This window comes from Dipodomys merriami, unplaced genomic scaffold (genome assembly GCF_024711535.1).
Source record: "Dipodomys merriami isolate MVZ:Mamm:240054 unplaced genomic scaffold, mDipMer1.0.p SCAF_1, whole genome shotgun sequence".
In the NCBI taxonomy this organism is placed as follows: Eukaryota; Metazoa; Chordata; class Mammalia; order Rodentia; family Heteromyidae; genus Dipodomys; species Dipodomys merriami.
Window position 1 is genome coordinate 114,482,909 of NW_027202270.1, and position 22,321 is coordinate 114,505,229.

Here is a 22,321-nt window from a genome sequence, read left to right on the forward strand (position 1 = left end):
CAGCCTGCCGTCCCGGGCCTGTCACCGCTGTCTCCCGGCCCGAGACCCGACATCGGAGCGCCGCGCTCGGCCGAGGACGGTGGAGACGCAGCGCGGGCTGCCGCGGCCCGTCCCCGCGCCGGCCGCCTCCGTGCATTTCTCTCCTCCTCCTTTGTCTCTCTCCCCGCTCCCGGGCGCGGGCATTCTCGGTGCACTCGAGTGCGGCCTCAAGATGGCTGATGGCCACGAAGATCTGCGGGCGGACGACTTGCCCGGGCCAGCCTTCGAGAACTACGACGCCATGGAGCTCGCCTGCCCGGCCGAGCGCAGCGGCCACGTAGCGGTCAGCGACGGGCGCCACATGTTCGTCTGGGGCGGTTACAAGGTCAGTGGCGGCCAGGCCGCCGGCTGTTGCTGGGCTGCGGCCTCCCGGGTCTGGCCCCCGCCGCGAGACTCGGCCCGTTGGCTCTGGTCCTTGCCAGGGAAGCGATCTCGCGGTCCCCCCGCCCCCCCGGGCCGGACTCGGGGCTTGGCGAGAGAGAAACCACGGTGGGCTAGGGCCTCAGTCAGGCCGACCCGTAGGTTCCGCGACCCCGGGGTGACGAAGTTGCAAGAACCCCCTGAGGATTACTCAGGGCCGAGGAGAATCACCGCGTTCACCCTTTCCACCTGTGCACAGTACCTGCCACACCTGGGCGGATGGCCGTCACACTATTGTTTGAGTAGCGGGCCCCGTTCCTTACGGTTTAAGCTGAGAGAGGACTGAAGTCCCAGAAGAAATTTCACCAGTAACCAACAGTAAACCCCCCCATAACCTACGTCACTAGAGTGTAGTCGCTCTTTGATCTAATTATCCACAGTGTGGTCAGTTACCAGTTGAGCCAGTTTCTTTGTACTGCTCCTGGGAGGGCCTACCGGGGGGGGCGGGGTTCTCCTACTTAACACCGGGGCATTCTCTTCTTTGGTTTGAACATTCTAGAATCTTGTTCGCTGGGGTGCTCTGGTGTATTCCTACTACAAAACTGTTATTCTCTTTTAGCCCTAAAATGATCCCTGCTTCCCAGTGGCTTGGATTGTTGGCTACACACCTAGGCCTGGCCTGGGCCGACTTGCTTTGCGATTTTACTAAGTTTAGCTTGTGGTACATTTCACCTAATCATAGTTGATCATTTCTAAGAACTGTCACCATGTTTTCATTTGATATAAACATAAAAGTAGTTTGCTTTTTTTGGTTTGTTTTTGCCATTCTGAACCTGCAGTGTTTTCCTTACCCTTCAGTGAATGGGATTTGAGAGGAGGAGGGTTGGTATACTGTGGCCATTATCACATTGTATATACTTACCTTGGAGCAATGCAGCTCTTTTGATAATCATACTTATAGCTAAACTGTTCAGAATTCTATATGCAAAAAACTGCAGCATTAAGAGCATGGGCTTTTCTTTGGGATATAGGGAAGGGAAAGACTGTCAGGGTGGGAGGTTTCTGATGGTAGATCTTGGATAGTTGGGGAGGAGGGGAGTGTCACTATCACTGAGTAAAGTGGGTAGTTCAAAAACAAAGGTTTGCCTTCACACTTTTGGCTGAAACCCTGGGAGTAGGCACTGAAAGTCCTTGAAGTTTCAAAAGCAATAAACTGGCTTGATAGCTTTCCTCCCCCAAGCCAAGCAAGTTTACTCCAGGTCAGTCCATTGTGTATCTTCCAGTCTGTCCCTTTCTCTTTTCCCCTATCACATGGGTGGTGGGGAAATGTTTACAGGGTGGGCTGCTCTGTTTCTGTATGTTTACTACTCCAGCTACTAGTCTTAGACTGATTCCCAGTAACCTTCAGTTTACTGTGCATTGATGTGATTCCGAAAGTGGCCAAGAAAGATCAGAAGCTGAAAATATTAGGCAGTTGTCAAAGTTTAGGGGAAACTGGATTCCTAGTTCCATCACTGCTTGCTAAGTAACAAGTAACTTACAACCTCTTTAAAAGCCAAAACTATTTTCTACTTCTATTACTGTGAGGATTAGATAAAGCAGTTTGTGGCAAGCAGTCTGTCATGTGGTAAACACAGTCTTTGTTAGGACTTAATACCTGAAGGGAAATGAAACAGAGCCAGGAACCTGTAGTTAGCATTAAAACTTAATATGTGGGGGCTGGGAAGGTGGCTCAGTGGTAGAGTGCTTGCCTTGCATGCATGAGGCCCTGGGTTCGATTCCTCAGCACTACAAAAACAGAAAAAGCTGGAAGTGGCACTGTGGCTCAAGTGGTAGCCTTGGGCACTAGCCTTGAGTGTTAGCCTTGAGCTGAAGAGCTGAGGGACAACACCCAAGCCCAGAGTTCAGGCCCCATGACCGACAAAAAACAAGAAACAAACAAACAAAAGAAAGCCCTTAATATGTGCTTGTACAGTTCTGCCCTCTTTTGCTTGTCAGTGAACAAGTAGGAGGAAGGTTTGGCTAGAAAACCCATGTGTATGTTAGCATGGGTCAGGCACTTTGAAGTCTGCTGTCATGGACACAGATAATCTCTCCTGAAGTGATGCAACTGAAATTTTCTGTATAGGCTGTTCAGGAAATAGTGGCCTTGATTTTTTTTGTATCAAAAGTTTTAATGAAGAGCTGTCTACATTAAGCTTTACTTACATGGCATGGGCCCAGGAAGACTGCACTTCATGTAAGTATATGAGACTTAACCCTTTGTAATTAACTTCATAATATCTCCAATAAGGTATGAGAATTATACAATGCCTTCTTAAAATACCAGGTATTTATATTTGCAATTTTTCTGATTATTCATAGAGCAACCAGGTGAGAGGCTTATATGACTTTTACCTGCCTAGAGAAGAACTGTGGATCTACAACATGGAGACCGGGAGATGGTAACTGGAAATTATGGGGGTCTTAAACAAGGTTGCAAAGAAAAACATTGAAAACTCAGCTAATGAATAAAAATTCTGTAATTAAGGGTGCTAAACACATTCTGAAAAGTGTCCTGGTATAGCTTAACTGCTAAGCTTGTTTTTTCTTTCAGATATAATTCAACAGTTACTTCATTCTTTTTATTACCTAAGAGAAATTACTATTCAGGATTTTGTGAAGTAGCAATAGAGGCTTCAGATCCTGGAATAGGATAAAGATAAAAATCCTGTGTATTTCTTAAAAGCACTGCAAATCTCTATAAAAAGAAAACAACAAAAAAGTTATGTTCTGGGCTAAAGATGTAGTTCAGTGATAGGAGTGTTCATGTAGCATGTGCAAGGTCTTGGCTTCATCTTCAGTATCACAATAATTAAATAGTATGTATGTTCTATTTACAAAAAAAATGAACTTAAATTTGTCTTTTATATAAATTAGGAATAATCAGAAATGATTTTTTGCCAGTCTCACAACTGTTAGGAACATTACTAGTAGAAATAATACGTTTCTCAAGATTTTGGTTGGGTTAGTAATGTTGGGAGGATTTTTTTGGCCAGTCCTGGGGCTTGAACTCAGCCTAGACACTGTCCTTGGGCCTGTCTGTGCCCAAGGCGTAGAGCCTTGGTAGTGGTAGACACTTGAGCCACAGCACCCCTTCCAGCTCTTTCTGTTTATGTGGTACAGAGGCATGGAACCCAGGGTTTCATGCATGCTAGACAAGCACTCTACCACTAAGCCACATTCCCAGCCCATGTTGGGGGGAATTTACAAAACAGTCTCCCCCATGGTTTTGTGAGAACTTTGTGTTAATATTTTACTGATTGTGGTTCTCAAAACTATAATAGTCCTACTTAGCAGTTATTTCTGTACATAGCAAATTGGTGTCAATATGAACTGATTGCTTAATCTGTGGAACTGGTAATTTGTAATAATGCAGTTTTCCCTTACTAGAGTAATTCTACATTTTTCTTTAAATTGAGTTAATCAGTTGCGTGCTGGTGGCTCATGCCTGTAATCCTACCTACTCAGAAGGCTGAGATCTGAGCATTGTGGTTAGAAGCCAGCCACTGCAGCAAAAAAAAAAAAAAAAAGTCTGTGAGACTCTTATCTCCAGTTAGCCACCAAAAGAAGCCAGAAGTCAAGCTGTGGCTCAAGTGGTAGAGTGTTAGCTAGCCTTGAGCACAAAAACTTAGGGACAGTGTCCAGGCCCTGAGTTGAAGTCCCAGGACTGGCACACTCACAAAATTAAGTTAGGCAAAGATTAAGTGATAATTATATCTGATAGTTTGAGAACAGGACCTTGAATTGTCAATTCTAGGAATACCTACGGTTTTTTCTTTGAGTTTCTGGCTTAAGATTAACACACACACACACACACACACACACACACACACACACACACACACACACACACACACACACACACACACACACACACACACACACACACACACACACACACACACACACACACACACACACACACACACACACACACACACACACACACACACACACAGCGCCACTGGGGTGGGAAGGTGGCTCAGTGGGAGAGTGCTTGCATACACACACACACACACACACACACACACACACACAGCCACAGCCACTGGGGTGGGAAGGTGGCTCAGTGGGAGAGTGCTTGCACACACACACACACACACACACACACACACACACACACACACACACACACACACACACACACACACACACACACACACACACACACACACACACACACACACACACACACACACACACACACACACACACACACACAGCCACTGGGGTGGGAAGGTGGCTCAGTGGGAGAGTGCTTGCATACATGAGGCCCTAGGTTCAATTCCTCAGAACCACATAAGAAGAAGCCAGAAGTGGGGCTGTGGCCCAAGCGGTAGAATGCTAGCCTTGAACTGAAGAGTTGAGGGACAGCGCCCAGTCCTAGAGTTCAAGACCCACAACCAAAACCAAACCAAACCCCCAGCCATTTATAGTCATGTAAAAAAAAAGCAAAGTTTAAGAAACATACTATAGTTTAATGGGCTGGGAAGGTGGCTCAGTGGTAGAGTGCTTGCCTTGCATGCATGAGGCCCTGGGTTCGATTCCTCAGTACCACATAATTAGAAAAATCCAGAAGTGGTGCTGTGGCTCAAGTGGTAGAGTGCTAGTCTTGAGCTGAACTGCTAAGGGACAGTGCCCAGGCCCAGAGTTCAAGCCCCATGACCAACCAAAGAAACAAACTATAGAATTTATAGATATGCTAGGTTGATCCTGCCTGAGTGGAGCAGCTGTCATTGTCTATGGATGGGGAAGAGAGAGGAAAAGCTCCTTTGTTGTTTTTAGAGCTCCACATAACTAGTTCCTCTTTTTCTTCCCATTTATTATGAAGATATATGTAGAAGAAAACTTAGTTCATCTTTGCATTTCTTTGTGACTCTTACATTAATTTTCCCTATCCCCCAGGAAAAAAATTAACACTGAAGGTGATGTTCCCCCCTCTATGTCAGGAAGCTGTGCTGTGTGTGTAGATAGAGTGCTGTACTTGTTTGGAGGACACCATTCAAGAGGCAATACAAATAAGGTTGGTGCTTGTTCAGGATTCCAGTTCAAGGCAGTTTTATTCTATTGCAAATCTCAAAAATTTTAAGTTAGGTTTATACTTATTTATGTTCCAATTGAAAAAATATGTACTTAATTATGGAATGAATGTACATTTTAGTATTTTATCAGTCTGTATTTACCTAGGTCTCTTAAAAATCAACTTTCATTGGCTACCTATGTGCAGTAACTTCCTAGACTTTCTTTGCTATGTTCTTAGAACCCCTGAGTGTTAGGTTAAGAGTTAGTGACTAAAGACATTTTAAATAGAAAATCTCAGACAAGATGAAGAATAAATATGAACAGAACACCACTCAGCCACAAGGCTAACACTAAATAGTGTTACATAGTGACAGTCATATAATATTGTTGCCTAAGACACTACTGTTCAAATTTTGTCTATATTTTTTTCAAATAAAGATGTCGGTTGTTCTTCTCAGGTCAGTAAGAGATGTTTCAGAAAGGTGGATAGGATACAAGTAGACATATATCAGTTCACTTACTTGGCAACTTAAATGTTCAGTAGTTAGTGGAACACTGTAGACAGAGATGAATAGTGGTCTTACATTCTACATGTAAGTGTATCTGGTTGAGAGACATATAAAACCTGGGACACAGTGATAACTGTAAATATTCCTGGCTTTGAAAGAATCCTTGCCTTGGGTTTGTTAGGACTGGGGAGTAGAACAAGGAACGTGTTCATCCAAGAGGCAATGCTTGCAGTAAATTAGAAAACAGAATGGGATCATCAAGGTGCTGTGAGAGGAACACATGTTGGCATGTGGACTACAGACCACTTTAACAAATGTAGTTCCAGTTTTATTTTTATGTAACAGTCTTCAGCTTGAGAGCCAGTTGACAAAAAAGTTCTATGTCCAAAAGATCTTTGGCTATAGTTGAGCCATGAGGAAGAAATGTAACTGATACAACCTAAAGAAGCCTAGCTAGGTGAGGAGAGGAGCTGTGGATGAGAGTGGTCAAGTAGTAGTTAGCATGGTATGTCAGCCTGAGTGTGTAAATTCAGCCAAAAGGAAGCCTGGGTGTCTCAGGGAATTTGTGTGTGTGTGAGAGAGAGTGTGAGTCTGAATGTCAGTCCTTTGGAGGATGATAGGAAACCATAGGCAGATTAAGTAAACTAATAGAATGTTTAATTCTTTTAGTACTGACTTGCTCCTGAAATTAATTAGATTGATTTCAAAGGTTACAATTTATAAATGTAGTCCTTTTAGTAGTATGGTCCTGATACATAAATCAGTTAAGACCTGAAGTTCCTAAGACTAATAAGGCAAGATAAATAGCTTGTGCCAGAATGTAAGTGAAGATATTGGTGATTCTTGGTTGTAAATAGCTTGTGCCAGAATGTAAGTGAAGATATTGGTGATTCTTGGTTGTAAAAGTGGCTATGAGTGAATTATATGACAGTGTTCTTAATGATTTAGTCAGTTTACATTCTGTCACAATTGATGATCTTGAAACAAACCTGTCTGCAGTCACAATTTCAGTACCCTTATCATAAATCATAGCAAAGTTAAATACTAATGCTGAACTTCTGTCACATAAACCAAGTCTAACTGAAACCATTGTTTCTGACAGTTTTACATGCTAGATTCAAGGTCTACAGACAGAGTATTACAGTGGGAAAGAATTGATTGCCAAGGAGTTCCTCCATCATCTAAGGACAAACTTGGTGTCTGGGTATATAAAAACAAGTGAGTTACTAGGTTTTGGTTTTTATGGGGAAAGTAGTTTACCATTCAAGTATCTTAAGTCAGTGGCCATTAAAAGCATAAAACATACCTTTATAGGTCCCAAAGGTTTAACTAATACCTGAAAGCATTTAACTTAACAACTAAGATATAGTTAAGTGTTAGCTATGTTGTTATTTAAACAAGTATTTTCATATATTCAAGTGTATCTCTTCAACTTTTACCAATGTCAAAGTAAGAAAGATCTCTTTATATCTTAGCTTGTAGATGTTGATATTTTGGTTCTTCATCAAACAGGTTAATTTTTTTTGGAGGATATGGATACTTACCTGAAGATAAAGTATTGGGAACATTTGAATTTGATGAAACATCTTTTTGGGTAAATGAAATTTCATATTTTCCTTAGTATGTTGAAATAATTTTATACACTCAGTAGGTTTGCTTACTTGTTAATAAATCAGACAAAGCCTGTATAATTTGTAAAGTAACGCAATTCTTTTCTGTAGAATTCAAGTCATCCAAGAGGATGGAACGATCATGTACATATCTTAGACACTGAAACGTTTACCTGGAGCCAGCCTATAACTACTGTGAGTTACTGGAGAATAATAAAGAAGATAGACACACCAAAGTTGGGACATGGTGCAAAAATTATTTTTTATGCAGACCTTATATTCAATATAGATGTAGATTATGTAAAAATTTATTTAACTTGAGCATAGGGGAGGGAGGGGAAGAATGGAGGAGAACAGTGGAAGGAGTGACAATGATCAATATGCATTGTACTCTTAACCTGACTTAATTAAACCTCTTTTTACTACTTAAAAAACAACAAAACCCCCCCCCACAGCCCTCAGGCATTGGTGGTTCACACCTATAATCCTAGCTACTGAGGAAACTGAAATCTGAGGAACTTGGTTCAAAGCCAGCCCAGGCAGAAAAGTCTGAGAAACACTCATCTCTAATAAACTACTCAGAAAAAGCCGTAAGTGGCACTGTAACTTAGTGGTAGATCACTAGCCTTGAGCAGAAAGAGGTTCAGGGACAGCGCCCAGGCCCTGAGTTCAAGCTCCAGGACTGGTAAAACAAAATCCACAGCCTTTATTATTCTCCAAGTAATTAGAATGAAGAAAAGGTTTTTAAAAAGATATAAAGAGACAACTCAAGATCTAATCTTTTTTTTTTTTTTTTTTTTGGTCAGTCTTGGGGCTTGAACTCTGGGCCTGGACGCTGTCCCTCAACTCTTCAGCTCAAGGCTAGCGCTCTACCACTTGAGCCACAGTACCACTCTGGGTTTCTGAGTGGTTTATTGAAGAGTGTCACAGTCTTTCCTGCCTGGGCTGGATTTGAACCGATCCTCAGATCTCAGCCTCCTGAGTAGCTAGGATTACAGGTGTCAGCCACCGGGCGGCAAGATCTAATTTTTTTATGATGGCTGTAATTGTTAGTAATTACACAAGCAATCTAGATTTAGATTGGAACTTAAAAGTTAGATTTCTTTTCCATGGCAATCGCAATTGAAGAAAAAGTTCTATGCCCAAAATATCTTTGGCTGTATTTGAGCCAAGAGAAAGAAAAATAACTGATACTTTAAAATATTTTAAAATAAAAATAAAACAACCATTTTGTGAAAATAACCAGTCTATTCAGTAATACATCAGCGGTCAGCTTTTACTATTGCTGTTATCTATAATAGTCTGCACTTCTGCTTTTAAAATAAAGCTCAGATATCTGGCATAGTCTCATCCTACATGCAGGGAGGATTCTGGTACTTTCTCTGTTTATAAAAAATTCATTTATTAAAGTGCTTTTGCAATTTTCTAATAGGGTAAAGCACCTTCACCTCGTGCTGCCCATGCATGTGCAACTGTTGGAAACAAAGGCTTTGTGTTTGGTGGCAGATACCGAGTGAGTATATGAACAGCTTTAATGATTCGCTTCTGGTTTCTTTAAAACAGCTAATTACTTATCCTTTTTTAGGATTCTAGAATGAATGATCTTCACTTTCTTAATCTGGATACATGGGAGTGGAATGAATTGTAGGTATCGTTTTATTTAGATAGAATTTCAGATGTTTCCTTTTATTTCCTATTAGTATATAATGAAATGTGCTTAAATTTTCTGTAATCATGAATAGACTCCTTAAGAAAACAAATTTATTTTTATTTCCAGTTGCATAATTGTGTGCCTGGTACAGCCTGTGCTAAGCGTTTGCTAATAATTCCATATAATTTTTGAAAAAAAATTTCCGTATTCAATATGTATTAAACAGCTGCTTTTAATCACAGATATTTTAACTTAGCTATTGTTTCCAGAGTACCACAAGGCATATGTCCAATTGGCCGATCATGGCACTCACTCACACCAGTCTCTTCAGATCATCTTTTTCTCTTCGGAGGATTTACCACTGATAAGCAGCCGTTAAGTGAGTCATTTAAGCATATGTATTTACATATAACCATGTGTACATTTTAATAAAATTAATGTTATATATGTATTTATATATCATCTACAAATAGTAAATTACAACAAATGAGTATTTTAGATGACTATAGAGTTTGTTTTTCCTTTAGACTCTATAACACACCTGTAATTATACTTTCACTGCACATAGTTTCACATAAAATCCATCCTTCCCAGTAAAAATATGATGACTGGGAGCTCTTAAGTGCCTTGCTGGGGGGTTTGCTTCACTAACCACAGGGATGGTGGTGGATTATGGCCCAGTTTTCTTTCTTGCTAAAACTATGCACTTTAAATGTCAATGTCATATTGACAAAATAAAAACTTCATAGCTATTTTTCTTTTGATTTAACCAGGTGATGCCTGGACTTACTGCATCAGTAAAAATGAATGGATACAATTTAATCATCCCTATACTGAAAAACCCAGGTATGAACTATTTGAAATGTAATTCTTACTCTGAATTAATGAGACCCATGGATAAGCAAGACTGGTAAGAACTGAAGGAGTTTGGCAGCATATCATCCTTAAGAAATTTTGCTATTCCGTAAGGCTTACCACCATTCTTCTCAAGGAAAAAAAACACAATATTATCCAAGTATCAGATGCTTTGTTTCATCACATAAAGAATATGGATTTGTACATTTACTTCTGCTGAACTACACATAAGCTTGTCAATAAAAACAAAAGCAAAGGGGAGAGCAAGTGATAGAGCACCTACCTAAGCATGAGGTCCTGAGTTCAAACCCCAGTACCATCCCTTTTCCCCAAAACTCAGGAACTGTTGCTTAGATTTGCATTAGCACTGTAAATTAGTGATCAAGCAGAAAAATCACCTTTAAAAAAATCTGGGGGCTAGGAAGGTGGCTCAGTGGTAGAACGCTTGCCTTGCATGCCTGAGGCCCTGGGTTCGATTCCTCAGCACCACATAAGCAAAAAGAAAAAAGCCGGAAGTGGTGCTGTGGCTCAAGTGGTAGAGCGATAGCCTTGAGCTGAAGAGCTGAGGGACAGCATCCAGGCCCAGAGTTCAGGTCCCATGACCGGACCCCCCCCCCAAAAAAAAAATTGCTAAACACTGATAACTTATTTCTATTAATCTCAAAGAGTTGTTAACAAGCAATGATACATTCATTGCTGGAATCCAAAGAACAGGATATATCAAGAACAAGATATATCAGCTTGCATTTTTTTCCCCCAAGCTTTTAATCCAAGTAATCATGCCACTAGGACTTCATTTGGCACAAATTGGCTTTGATAGAGATGTGAATAATTAGATAGGGCTTGTACCATTCATTCTTCAGATGTTCTGTGCAAAGCCAATTGGCCTTGACTAGCAAAAGAGGAGAGGGTCCATTCTAACAGGCCTAGAAAACATATTGTTCAGTTCACATCCTTCATTACATAAATGTACACTATATCAGAGATAAAATAATATCCAGATAAAATAATGATTTTTCTAACTTCTTTGTAATAACATGTTAAGTTTCCTTAAGATTTTCTCAGGCTATTTGTTCTGAACAACTTTAAGCTCTCTAGCTTTATTTCACCAGCTCTACCCTATACTGTAAAATGGTCAACTTAGTCTTTTTGATGACTTGAGACTCAAGTTCTGTTTTAAATACAGGTTATGGCATACAGCTTGTGCCAGTGATGAAGGAGAAGTGATAGTTTTTGGTGGGTGTGAGAACAACCTGCTGGTCCATCACAGAGCAGTAAGTATATCACTTCATATCGCTACGGACACTTTGCAAGTTCTTCCTTTGTAATGTATTCTTCATCTCTACTTTTTAGGCACACAGTAATGAGATACTTATATTTTCAGTTCAGCCAAAATCTCTTGTACGGTAAGTAACTTTACTGGGTGCTTTAACACTCTTAACAAACCAGGTTTATGGATTACTTAAAGGCAATAGTGAGGCTTAATTGAGATAACTAGTTTTTAGAGGTTTTAGGTTGGTGTTGGTGGCGCATACCTGTAATACTAGCTACTAAGGAGGCTGAGATCTGAGGATCACAGTTCAAAGTTAGCCTGAGCAAGAAAGTGTTCAGAAGATTTAACACTGATAAGCAGCCACTAAGTGAGTTAATTGGAGACTCTTATCTCTAATTAACCACCAAAAAGCTGGATGGAAGTGAGTGTATGGCTCAATGGGTAGAACGCCAGGTGAGTGGAAAAAGCCAAATAAGAATGTAAGGCCCTGAGTTCAAGCACAGTAACAGCACAAAAAGAAAAGCTATCGCATTATGCTGGTGGCTCATGCCTATAATCCTGTACTCAGGAAGCTGAGATCTGAGGATCACGGTTCAAAGTTAGCCCAGTTAACTACCAAAAAAAACTGGAAGTGAAGCAGTGGCTCAAATGGTAGAGAACTAGCCTTGAACAGGAAAGCTTGGGGACAGTGCCCAGGCCTGAGTTCAAGCCCTAGGACTGGCAAAAAATAAAATAAAAATTAAAAAAAAGATTTAAAAAAAGTCAAAAGTACTTCTAAATAGTGAAGTAAAATTGTTCTCTCTTTCCTTGTCTACTTTCAGGCTAAGCTTAGAAGCAGTCATTTGTTTTAAAGAAATGTTAGCTAACTCATGGAACTGCCTTCCAAAACACTTACTTCACAGTGTTAATCAGAGGTTTGGTAGTAACAACACTTCTGGATCTTAGGCTTCAAAGATAAAGACTCTGATCAACGTGCATGGACAACCATCCTGTAATCATCGCAGAGTGGCTTCATTTGTATAATTACATATGTTGTAGTTTGCAGCTTTTTGGTTTTAATGTGCATGTGAATGGCCTAGAAAATCTATTTTTGTGTCTAAAGTTTACAATAAACATATTTAACACTATTAATTGTCTTCTATCAAAGCAAAAAATTAATGCTTTTGCCTTTTTTTTGTCAGTTGTAGAGCTTGAACTCAGGGTGCTGTTCCTGAGCTGCTTTGCTCAAAGCTAGTGCTCTACCACTTTGAACCACTGCTCCACTTCTGGTTTTCTGGTGGTTAATTGGAGATAAGAGTTTCATGGAATTTACTGCCCAGGCTGGCTTTGAACCGCTCTTCTCAGATCTCAGCCCTCTGAGTAGCTAGGATTGCAGGCATGAGCCACTGCTTTGGCTTTTTACCGCAAGAATGGTTATTACATTTGTCTTGGTTACTTCTGGATATATATTGCAGAAACATAGTCAATAATTTTACCATTAAATGGTGAAAACTTTTCTGCAAAAAATTAAAATTTTATTAAGAGTACTTAATTATATATTCTAGTAACTTAGTGTTTTTTTATATTAATTTCAAAGGGAGAGCTATTCTCCATAGGAGACCAACAACTATATAGTACCTTGACTTTAATGCTTTGGTACTGGGGCTGGGAAAGTTGTCATGTTGACTTGAGGTGTTGCCCATTCAATTAAAAACTTTTTTGGCTGAGAAAGGGATAGAAATAAAGTTTGAATTTATTCTCCATTCTGACAAGAGACAGGCAGAGAAGGCTGCTATGTCAGGAGACTTGAATGGTAAGCCTCCTGATACTATAGGTTAAAGTACTTTATAAAATACTATTGAAAGAAAAGAAGAGGGGCTGGGAAAGTGGCTCAGTGGTAGAGCGCTTGCCTTGCACGCATGAGGCCCTGGGTTCAATTCCTCAGCACCACATAAGCAAAAAGAAAAAAGCCGGAAGTGGCGCTGTGGCTTAAGTGGTAGAGTGCTAGCCTTGAGCTGAAGAGCTGAGGGACAGCCCATGCCCAGAGTTCAGGCCACACGACTGGACCCCCCAAAAAAAAATTAAAAGAAGAGAACATGTTACAATGCTGAATGAGAATATAGGAAGAACACAAAGTACAGGTATATAAATACATGGAGATGACCAACACCAGTTGTTCTAAGTGTTATTTCTCTGGCTGTATCATGGTATTACTAGTATTTTCTACAACTGGCCTAATACATTTTTTGCAAAGTTTTCAAGACATAATTCTAATGTTTAACTGTTCCACAACAAGAACAAAAAGCCTTTTTCATGTAATATATATATTAGATATTATACACAATAGACCACCAAGTCAGTTTAAGCAATTGAGCCACTTCAATTTCTTTACATCATGAAATGAATACTTAGGATTGAAATATCAAGTATAGGGGAATACATACATATATATATATATATATATATATCAGTAGTATTTAACTTTTCACAAATATTTCAGGAAATCTTATCAGACTTTTTTTCTATATAAAACGGGGGGAAAAGTCCTTTTGGAGAATATAGCAAGGCAATATTTAGTTCATTTTAAATCTGGAAGTCCTGTTAACATGGTGATTTCATCTTGGAACTTCAAAAAGGCTATAAAATTGACTCCTCGCAAATACTTTAGGATTTCAGCTATTTCCTTTTTACATTCAGAAGGTTGGGTGCAGACACTTTCACTTTGCCAGGAATGTTTCTTGATAAATCTGTGTCCTAAAAAAAGAAAATTGCTGAATACCTTCATATCTTATGTAGTAAATCATTTAAAACAATTATGTATCTTATGCTATGAAAAAAATTTCCAATATGATTTTATTGTTTCTACTAAGCATTTTCTTTTTTTTTTGTCGGGCGTGGGGCTTGAACTCTGGGCTTGGGTGCTGTCCCTCAGCTCTTCAGTTCAAGGCGAGTGCTCTACCACTTGGGCCACAGTGCCACTTCTGGTTTTCTAGTGGTTTATTGGAGATAAGAGTCTTATGGACTTTCCTGCCCAGGCTGGCTTTGAACTGTGAACCTCAGATCTCAACCTCCTGAGTAGCTAGGATTACAGGCATGAGCCACCGGCTGGCATACTAAGCATTTTCTATTAATACGACAGAAACCAACTGCTGATGTCTTTAAACTGTACCATCAATCTCCACAAAGTTCTGGAGGAAAACTTTACCTTTACACTACGGAACAAGTCTTTTTCTCTGGTTGTTGCTTCTTTGGAATGCATGAAACTATTCAAGGCTGTTTTTGCAGCTGAAAATAGAAAACAGAAAAATCTACTTCTGGTCCAGTTACAATACTGTTTAAAAATCACAACTCAAAAAAAAAAATGTTTGAATACCTTTTCCCTTTTTTTGAACTCCAGGAGTAAGTTTCACTTTAAACCTTTAAAAAGAAATCATGAGTTACTAAATTTTATACAAATTTATAAAAATACATCAACTATTCTGAGCCAACTAATGGTGACTTACTTATAGTTTGTCATGGTAGTATAAGGGGCACATATTGGAATGGCAAACAGTAGTATGTCTTCAGGATGTGGCTGCCCTGTCAAAGAATCAAAGAGATTTTCCTAAAAAAGAGGAAAATAAAAACAATTAAAAAAATAATTTGTAGCAACCTTACAAAAGAAAAACTCTTAAGGAACAGCTGAGGATGTAGCTTAGTGGTACAATGCTTAGTTGTCTAGGCCTTGAATGTGTGCGGCCAAAGGTTCAATCCCTAGTGCCACAAGTCAAAAGGGAAAACTCAAAACACTGCCAAACAGCACCTGAATGTATTTTTATCCTTTTCTAATAGACATATAGAATAAACTGGTAAAACCCTTATAGGCTCAAAAGAATTGCTGAGTGCCGGTGGCTCACGCCTATAATCCTGCTGCTCAGGAGGCTGAGATCTGAGGATTGCCATTCAAAGCCAGCCTGGGCAGAAAAGTCCCTGTGAGACTCTTATTCCCAACTGACCAACTAAAAAACTGGAAGTGGTGCCGTGGATCAAGTGGTAGAACACTAGCCTTGAGCACAAAGAGGCTCAGGGATATTGCCCAGGCCGAGTTCAAGCCCCACAACTGACCCCCCCCCCCCAAGAAAAGGAATAAAGTTTATGTACTATTTATGAGTTATAATTTGGCCTAGTATAACAAGTAATGAGAAAGCAAGAAAAAAAAGTGCTGGTTATTACCCAACTTGGAGAAAGCTACTGTGAGTTAAAACAATACTAAGAGATAGGATTATATTCTGCACCCTTCTCCTCCCGCCAACCCCTGCATTGAGAGTACTGGGGTTTGAACTGAACCCCACATTTGCCAGGCAGTCATTCTGCTGAGTCTTGTCTCCAGCTCTTTTTTGTGTGTGCTGCGTGTGTGTGTGTGGGGGGGGAGGGAGGGGAGGATTGGAGGTGGGGGGCAGTCCTGGGGCTTGTCCTCCAGAGGATTATGAACAGTGTCTACAGACTGTTTTGGTATTTACAATAGGTAGTAGGACAAACAGAGAGTGAACTATCTTAAGATACATGAGACAGACCCTGAAGACAAAGAATTATTCATCCCAAAGCATTAAATGTCAAAGTGAACAACTCTGGGCTAGATCAGTGCACTCTCTAAGGCGAAACCCAATTTCTTAAGAGTTATTAGTAGTAGGCTATCTACAAGATACCTTATTTATTGACACAAACATACATTTAGGGCAGAATGCTTGGTGCTGAATTGTAATTAACAGTTCCATAAACTTTTCTAAACCCTTAATATATTCCTCAAACACTTCTCCTGGACAAGATAACATACAGGGCTCTAGGCATTTACACAGAAACTGAAAGATGATAGATTTGTGAGAAATCCAAAGGCATAACTCCTCTGAACAACTACTGTGCTGTTTATCAAATTACCAGGAAGTGGAAAAATATCTCAGGGGGTGGGCAAATGAATGGAAGAAGGTAAGCAAATGTAGTCATTATAACCTTGCTCATTTAACTGTAACCCCTCTGTACAGTATTTTCACAATAAAAAAACCTATTTTAAAAAATGTAGTCATTATATTCAATGTACATTATATAAAAAATATACTATGTAACTTGAGGATAGGGATGGGAGGTGAGGAAATGGGGAAAGAACAAGAAGCACTGTACTCATAAACTTACTGAATTGTAACCCTTTTGAACAACTAATATTTAAAAAAAACAACCTCTCCTGATAGGGCTAATAATAGGGTTACAAGGCACGAGGGATAGAGAAGCTGAAAAGACAGTATTTACAAGTAGAGAACTCAAACCCATAAAGTTTGACTCCAGACAAGACTGAAGTTAGTTTTGTCTCTGCTTTTTGCTTTTTTTTTTTTTTTGGTCGGTCATGGGGCTTGGAACTCTGGGCCTGGGCGCTGTCCCTCAACTCTTCAGCTCAAGGCCAATGCTCTACCATTTGAGCCACAGCGCACTTCTGGCTTTTTCTGCTTATATGGTGCTGAGGAATCGAACCCAGGCCTTCATGCATGCAAAGCAAGCGCTCTACCACTGAGCCACCTTCCCAGCCCTCTCAGCTTTTTGCTTTTTAAGTAAATATATCAAATATTCTGGAAAAGGACTGCAATGAGGGTGCTGTAGTAGGAATCCAATACAAAAATCATACCTCAGTTCCTTGTTGATCCAGATCTTGCTCTTCCTGTTCCAAACAGAAATTTAAAACAGCTATGAAATTCCATATTATTAAGCAATAAAACAGTGCTATAAGACTGTCCCATCTAACTGATAGGGTAGGGACCCTAGGTTATATCCTTCAGTGTCCTAAGACTAAAGTAGCTTACTATTGTGCTCAATATTTCTGAGAGGGAGAACAAAGAGAAAGAACTCTCGCAAGTAGCAGAGACAGATGTTTCACACAAGCCATGTTAAAGCAAATGTTGTAGGGTCTATGTAAAATGACAACGAAGCTTGCTAGCTTGCCAAGAGAAAGTAAAACAGTTCTGACGAGCAGACTTTTATTTTTTAATCTCAGCAGTTTAAACTTTCAAATACTATGACATCCTTAATTTTGTATACTTACAAAAGAAAAATCTATTTGGGGATGATAACCTACTGTCTCAGCCTGCTTAGGCTGCTACAACAAAATACTGTAGATAACTGATTTACTTCTCATAGTTCTGTAGGCTGAATGTCCAAGATCAGGAAACCAGCACATTCAGTGTCTGGTTAAGGGCCAGCTGTAAAACCAGCAACTTGTTGCTGTGTCTTCACATGGGGAGGAGATACTTCCTTCAACCTGCTGGAGAACTAATCCCATTTTCCTAAGGGCCTTACTCCTTAATATTATTGTATTGGGTATTTAGTTTCCAAGATAGGAATTTGGGGGAGAACATACCAACATTCAGACCAATTTGCCCATGAAAAAGGTAAGTAATGCCTCTCAGGAAGATTTTTGCCTCGAGATTTTAGAATTGCACAATTCAATAAATTGCGTTTTAGAATTATTAAACAGGAATACTTTTCAGTAGAACAAAAAGATAATAGTGATACCAAAATCTCTGTAAGCCTCACATACTTTCAACTGAGCATACAATTAGAACTCAAAGCCAGGCATTAGTGTCTCATGCCTGTAATCCTAGTTACTCAGGAGGCTGAGGATCAAGTCAGCCTGGGCAGGAAGTCCATGAGCCTCTCCAATTATCTACCAAAAAGCTGGAAATGGTGTTGTGGTTCAAAGTTGTAGAGCACTAATCTTGAGCAAAAAAACTCAGGGATAGTGCCCAAGCCCTGAGTTTGTCACAGGACTGGCATGCATGTGTGCACATACACAAACACAAACTGAGAACTCAAACTTCAAATAAAAGCAGTGCTGATCATGAAAGTATTAAGGTTTGACTTAGCTTTCATTTTACAGAAGCTTATCAATAATGCTTAAAATTTCAAGAGGATACACATGGAGGATACATATATGCCTTCAAGAAGGTATAGTGGAATTTGACCTTGGATTTGGTTGATAAAACAATTTATATAATGATTGTAGCTGTAAAAATGTTAACTTCTTGCTGCTTTTCCTGTACTGTAAAAATGTTAACTTCTTGCTGCTTTTCCTGTACAGTCATTTGAATATAATGTGAGATAATATAGACCATTACCCCACAGAAAAGCTTAGAGAAGTATAAATTTATTTTCCACTTAATTCAAGATAAACTTAATTCATTTGTCTTTTTTTTTTTCGGGTAGTTTAAGCTCAGAGCCTCAAGCATTCTACCACTGGAGTTTAATTTAACTTAAACTGAGTTTAATTTAACTGAGTTCTAATAAGAAACAAATAAAATTTCTCCATAAAAGCGATTATTTTGTAAAGACTTGTAGCAGTTGTTTTTTTTTTTTTTGACTGCTTATAATTCTTAAAAACAGTTTAGCTTTAGGGTTTTGTTTGGTGCTGGTATTGGGCTTGAACTCAGGGCCTTAGGTTCTCAACTTGGTGCCGTATCACTTGAGCCACAGCTTCACTTCCAGCTTTTTGGTAGTTTAAATTAGAGATAAGGGTCTCTCAGACTTTTCTTCACAGGCTGACTTCAAACCATCTGAGGGATTTCAATCTCCTGAGTAGCTAGGATTACAAGTGTGAGTCACCAGCACAGGTTGTATTCCTAATATGAGGATTGCCATTTACCCTGGTTTTACCACCATTAAGTCCCAGGTTCTGGGCATCCTAGGCAAGAGCCTGAGAGCAGCCTTACCTTATCATCATGTGAGTCATCTATAGCCAAGTCTTGTACCTCGTGAGTTAAGACCTCAAGGGATGGAGTTTCTTTCTTAATGATGTCTGAAACCCTTTGTCCACCTTTGGGTTTCTGAGGCTGCTTTTTCATGGGTTCATCTTTTGTTTTTCCTTTCTTTCCTTTCTTCCCTTTTTCTTCTTTGTTTGAACCTGCAGACTTCAATTCACAGAGAAAAATCAGTTAATATCACCGTTAAAAATATCAAGATTTTAGGCTGGGAAGGTGGCTCAGTGGTAGAGCGCTTGCCTTGCAATGCCTGAGGCCCTGGGTTCTATTCCTCAGCACCACATAAGCAAAAAAAGGAGAAAAAAGCTGGAAGTGGTGCTGTGGCTCAAGTGGTAGAGCGCTAGCCTTGAGCTGAAGAGCTGAGGGACAGCGCCCAGGCCCAGAGTTCAGGCCCCACAACCGGACCCCCCCCCCCAAAAAAATCAAGATTTTAACAACAACAAAAATAGTTTCATATTCTATTTCTCATAGACTAGATGAGGGATGGATGGCCAATGAAAAGCAAAAGGAATAAAGGAGTTTTTTATATGTTACTTACCCCCAACAATTTCATAATAAGTTCACGATCTTCTTCATCCTGGTCTTTGTATTTTTCCTTCATTTTTTTCATTTTGCTCTATTAAATCAGAAAACTTATTTTAGAAAATTTGAGCAGTAAGGAATGCAAAAAAAAACTTGTAATTCAGAAAAGGTGCTTTTAAGCAGGGCACTGGTGTGGCTCATGCCTTTAATCCTAGCTACTCAGGAGGCTGAGATCTGAGGTTCACAGCTCAAAGCCAGCCCAGGCAGGAAATTCTGTGAGACTCTTATCTCTAATCAACCACCAGAAAACTAGAAGTAGAACTATGGCTCAAGTGGTACAGTGCTAGCCTTGAGCACAAAAGCTAAGTGCCCAGGCCCTGAGTTCAAGCCTCATCACCACCACCACCAACAACAAAGGTGCATATAGGCCAGATATGGTAGTTTATATCTTTAATCCTAAACATTCAGAAGAATTGCAAGTTTGAGGCTAGCCCAACTTAGCAAAATCCTACCTCAAAAAGAAGTCTTTTTCTACCGCTTCTGTCAAAAATGCTAAAAATAAGGCACTATTATGATAAGCAATATGAAGAACACAAATGGACAAACCATTGTCTTTGTCCTCAAAGAACAAACCACTGGTGGACAAAAGGTTCATACAGAAATTAAGGTAAATTGGGCTGGGAATGTGGCTTAGTGGTAGAGTGCTTGTCTAGCATGTATAAAGCGTATAAAGCCCTGGGTTCAATTCCTCAGTACCACATAAACTGAAAAAGATGGGAGTGGCACTGTGGCTCAAGTGGTAGAGCACTAGCCTTGAGCAAAAGAAGCTTAGGGACAGTGCCTGGGTTCTGAGTTCAAGTCCCAGGATTGGCAAAAAAGTAAATTAACATCACATTTTATAAATAGAATGGGCAAAGTGGAAGGAAGATCTTGATGTAAAAAAAGGAGACATTTTCAGTCGAGCATAAATTGTGAGGAAAAAAAAAAAAAGAAGTTTTCCTTAAAAGTGGACTTTATAGTCTGTGGGAATACAAGAAAAGCAAGAATCAAAAGGAAAAGTCTAGAGAGCTATTACACCAGTTACTGCACTTACACACACAGAGGAAGAACAGGAAATATAACAGCAAAGTTAAACTAGGAACTTGCTATAAGGTTAAAACTGAATTTTAATTAAACTAGTGTTTGTTTTTTGTTTTGGTGCTTGAGATTAAACTACAGTTTGAATATGCTACCCAAGCATTATACTAACTGAGCCACAGCCCTGGCCTGCAATTCATTTTATTTATTTATTTATTTATTTATTTATTTTTTGGGTCCGGTCATGGGGCCTGAACTCTGGGCCTGGGCGCTGTCCCTCAGCTCTTCAGCTCAAGGCTAGCACTCTACCACCTGAGCCACAGTGCCACTTCCAGCTTTTTTCTTATGTGGTGCTGAGGAATCAAACCCAAGGGCCTCGAGCATGCAAGGCAAGTGCTCTACCACTGAGCCACCTTCCCAGCCCTGCAATTCATTTTAAAGAGGATACATTGATCTATTAGCCCACAGTCTCCACTTAGTGGTTTATTGGAGATTAGAGTCTCACGGACTCCTGTCTGGGCTGGTTTTGAACTGTGATCCTCAGATCTCAACCTCCTGAGTAGTTAGGATTACAGGCATGAACCACTGGCGCCCTGCTTAGTCTCCACTTTTTAAAAATAATATGGGCACTTAAAAAAGCATAGTCTAGGGCTGGGAATATGGCTTAGTGGTAGAGTGCTTACCTGGCATGCATGAACCCCTGGGTTAGATTCCTCAGTATTGCATAAACAGAAAAAGGCAGAGGTGGTGCTGTGGCTCAAATGGTAGAGTGCTAGGACTTGGGCAAAAGAAGCTCAGGACAGTGCCCAGACCCTGAGTTCAATCCCCAGGACTGGTTAAAAAAGAAAAAAAAAAAGAAGCATAGACTAGTTCAATATCCCTGGCTGTAAGGTAAATGCAATCAAAACATTAGGATTCCACCTCACACCAATAAGATTGGCCAGCATCAAGAATTCAAACAGCAACAAATGCTGGGGGGGAGATGGGGGAAAAATAATCCTATAACACTATTGCTGGGAATATAAACTAATAAAACCAATCGGAGATTTCTCAAAAAACTAAATACAGAACTTCCCTACCATCCATCCATATCCATACCACTCTTAGGCATCTGCTCAGAATATTCTAAGTCAGGATACATTAAAAAGGTACTTGCACATCCATGTTCATGGCTATACTATTCACAATAGACAAGTTATAGAAACAGTCCAAATGCCCTACAATGGATGGGTAGATCAAGGAAATGTAGTACATCTACACGATATAATTTTACACATCCCTTAGAAATAATAAGTCATTTGCAGGTAAATGAATGGACCTAGAACAAATCATACTAAGTAAGCCAGGCTGAGAGAGACAAACAGGACATGTTTTCTCTCCTGTGGAAGCTAGATCTGAAATACAACTATTCGTGATATCATACAGGGTTCACAGCATTTACACACAAAGTAAAGGAGGGTGTACTTAAGGGAACCTTGAAGGTGTAACTCCTCTGAACAACTGAAAATACCAGGAAGTGGGAACATGTTTTAAGGGGTGGGCACAGGGGAAGGGGGCAGGAATGGAGAGAAGGAGGGTGAACAAATGTAGTCATTATATTCCATGTA

The 22,321-nt window shown here is 39.9% G+C and overlaps 2 protein-coding genes across 2 annotated transcripts in view; one reads left to right on the forward strand and one right to left on the reverse strand.

Annotated features, from left to right (window-relative positions):
• Positions 1-52: 52 nt before the first annotated feature.
• Positions 53-12,488, forward strand: Klhdc2 (kelch domain containing 2). The gene is made up of 13 exons (XM_070027620.1): positions 53-364; positions 2,764-2,843; positions 5,347-5,464; positions 7,075-7,190; positions 7,485-7,566; positions 7,694-7,777; positions 9,015-9,095; positions 9,168-9,226; positions 9,503-9,612; positions 10,007-10,079; positions 11,275-11,362; positions 11,442-11,494; positions 12,183-12,488. The coding sequence occupies exons 1-13, from the start codon at positions 212-214 to the stop codon at positions 12,304-12,306; spliced, it is 1,221 nt and encodes a 406-aa protein (XP_069883721.1). The 5' UTR covers positions 53-211; the 3' UTR covers positions 12,307-12,488.
• A 1,159-nt stretch (positions 12,489-13,647) lies between these two features.
• Nemf (nuclear export mediator factor) overlaps positions 13,648-22,321 on the reverse strand; it is a 53,540-nt gene continuing 44,866 nt past the window's right edge. The window contains exons 27-33 of the mRNA XM_070027605.1: positions 19,654-19,731; positions 19,068-19,265; positions 16,991-17,023; positions 14,844-14,944; positions 14,714-14,757; positions 14,546-14,625; positions 13,648-14,094 (exon numbers count right to left, since the gene is read on the reverse strand). Coding sequence (XP_069883706.1) covers positions 14,017-14,094; positions 14,546-14,625; positions 14,714-14,757; positions 14,844-14,944; positions 16,991-17,023; positions 19,068-19,265; positions 19,654-19,731 — 612 coding nt within the window. The 3' untranslated portion in view covers positions 13,648-14,016. The remainder of the gene's footprint in view (positions 14,095-14,545; positions 14,626-14,713; positions 14,758-14,843; positions 14,945-16,990; positions 17,024-19,067; positions 19,266-19,653; positions 19,732-22,321) is intronic.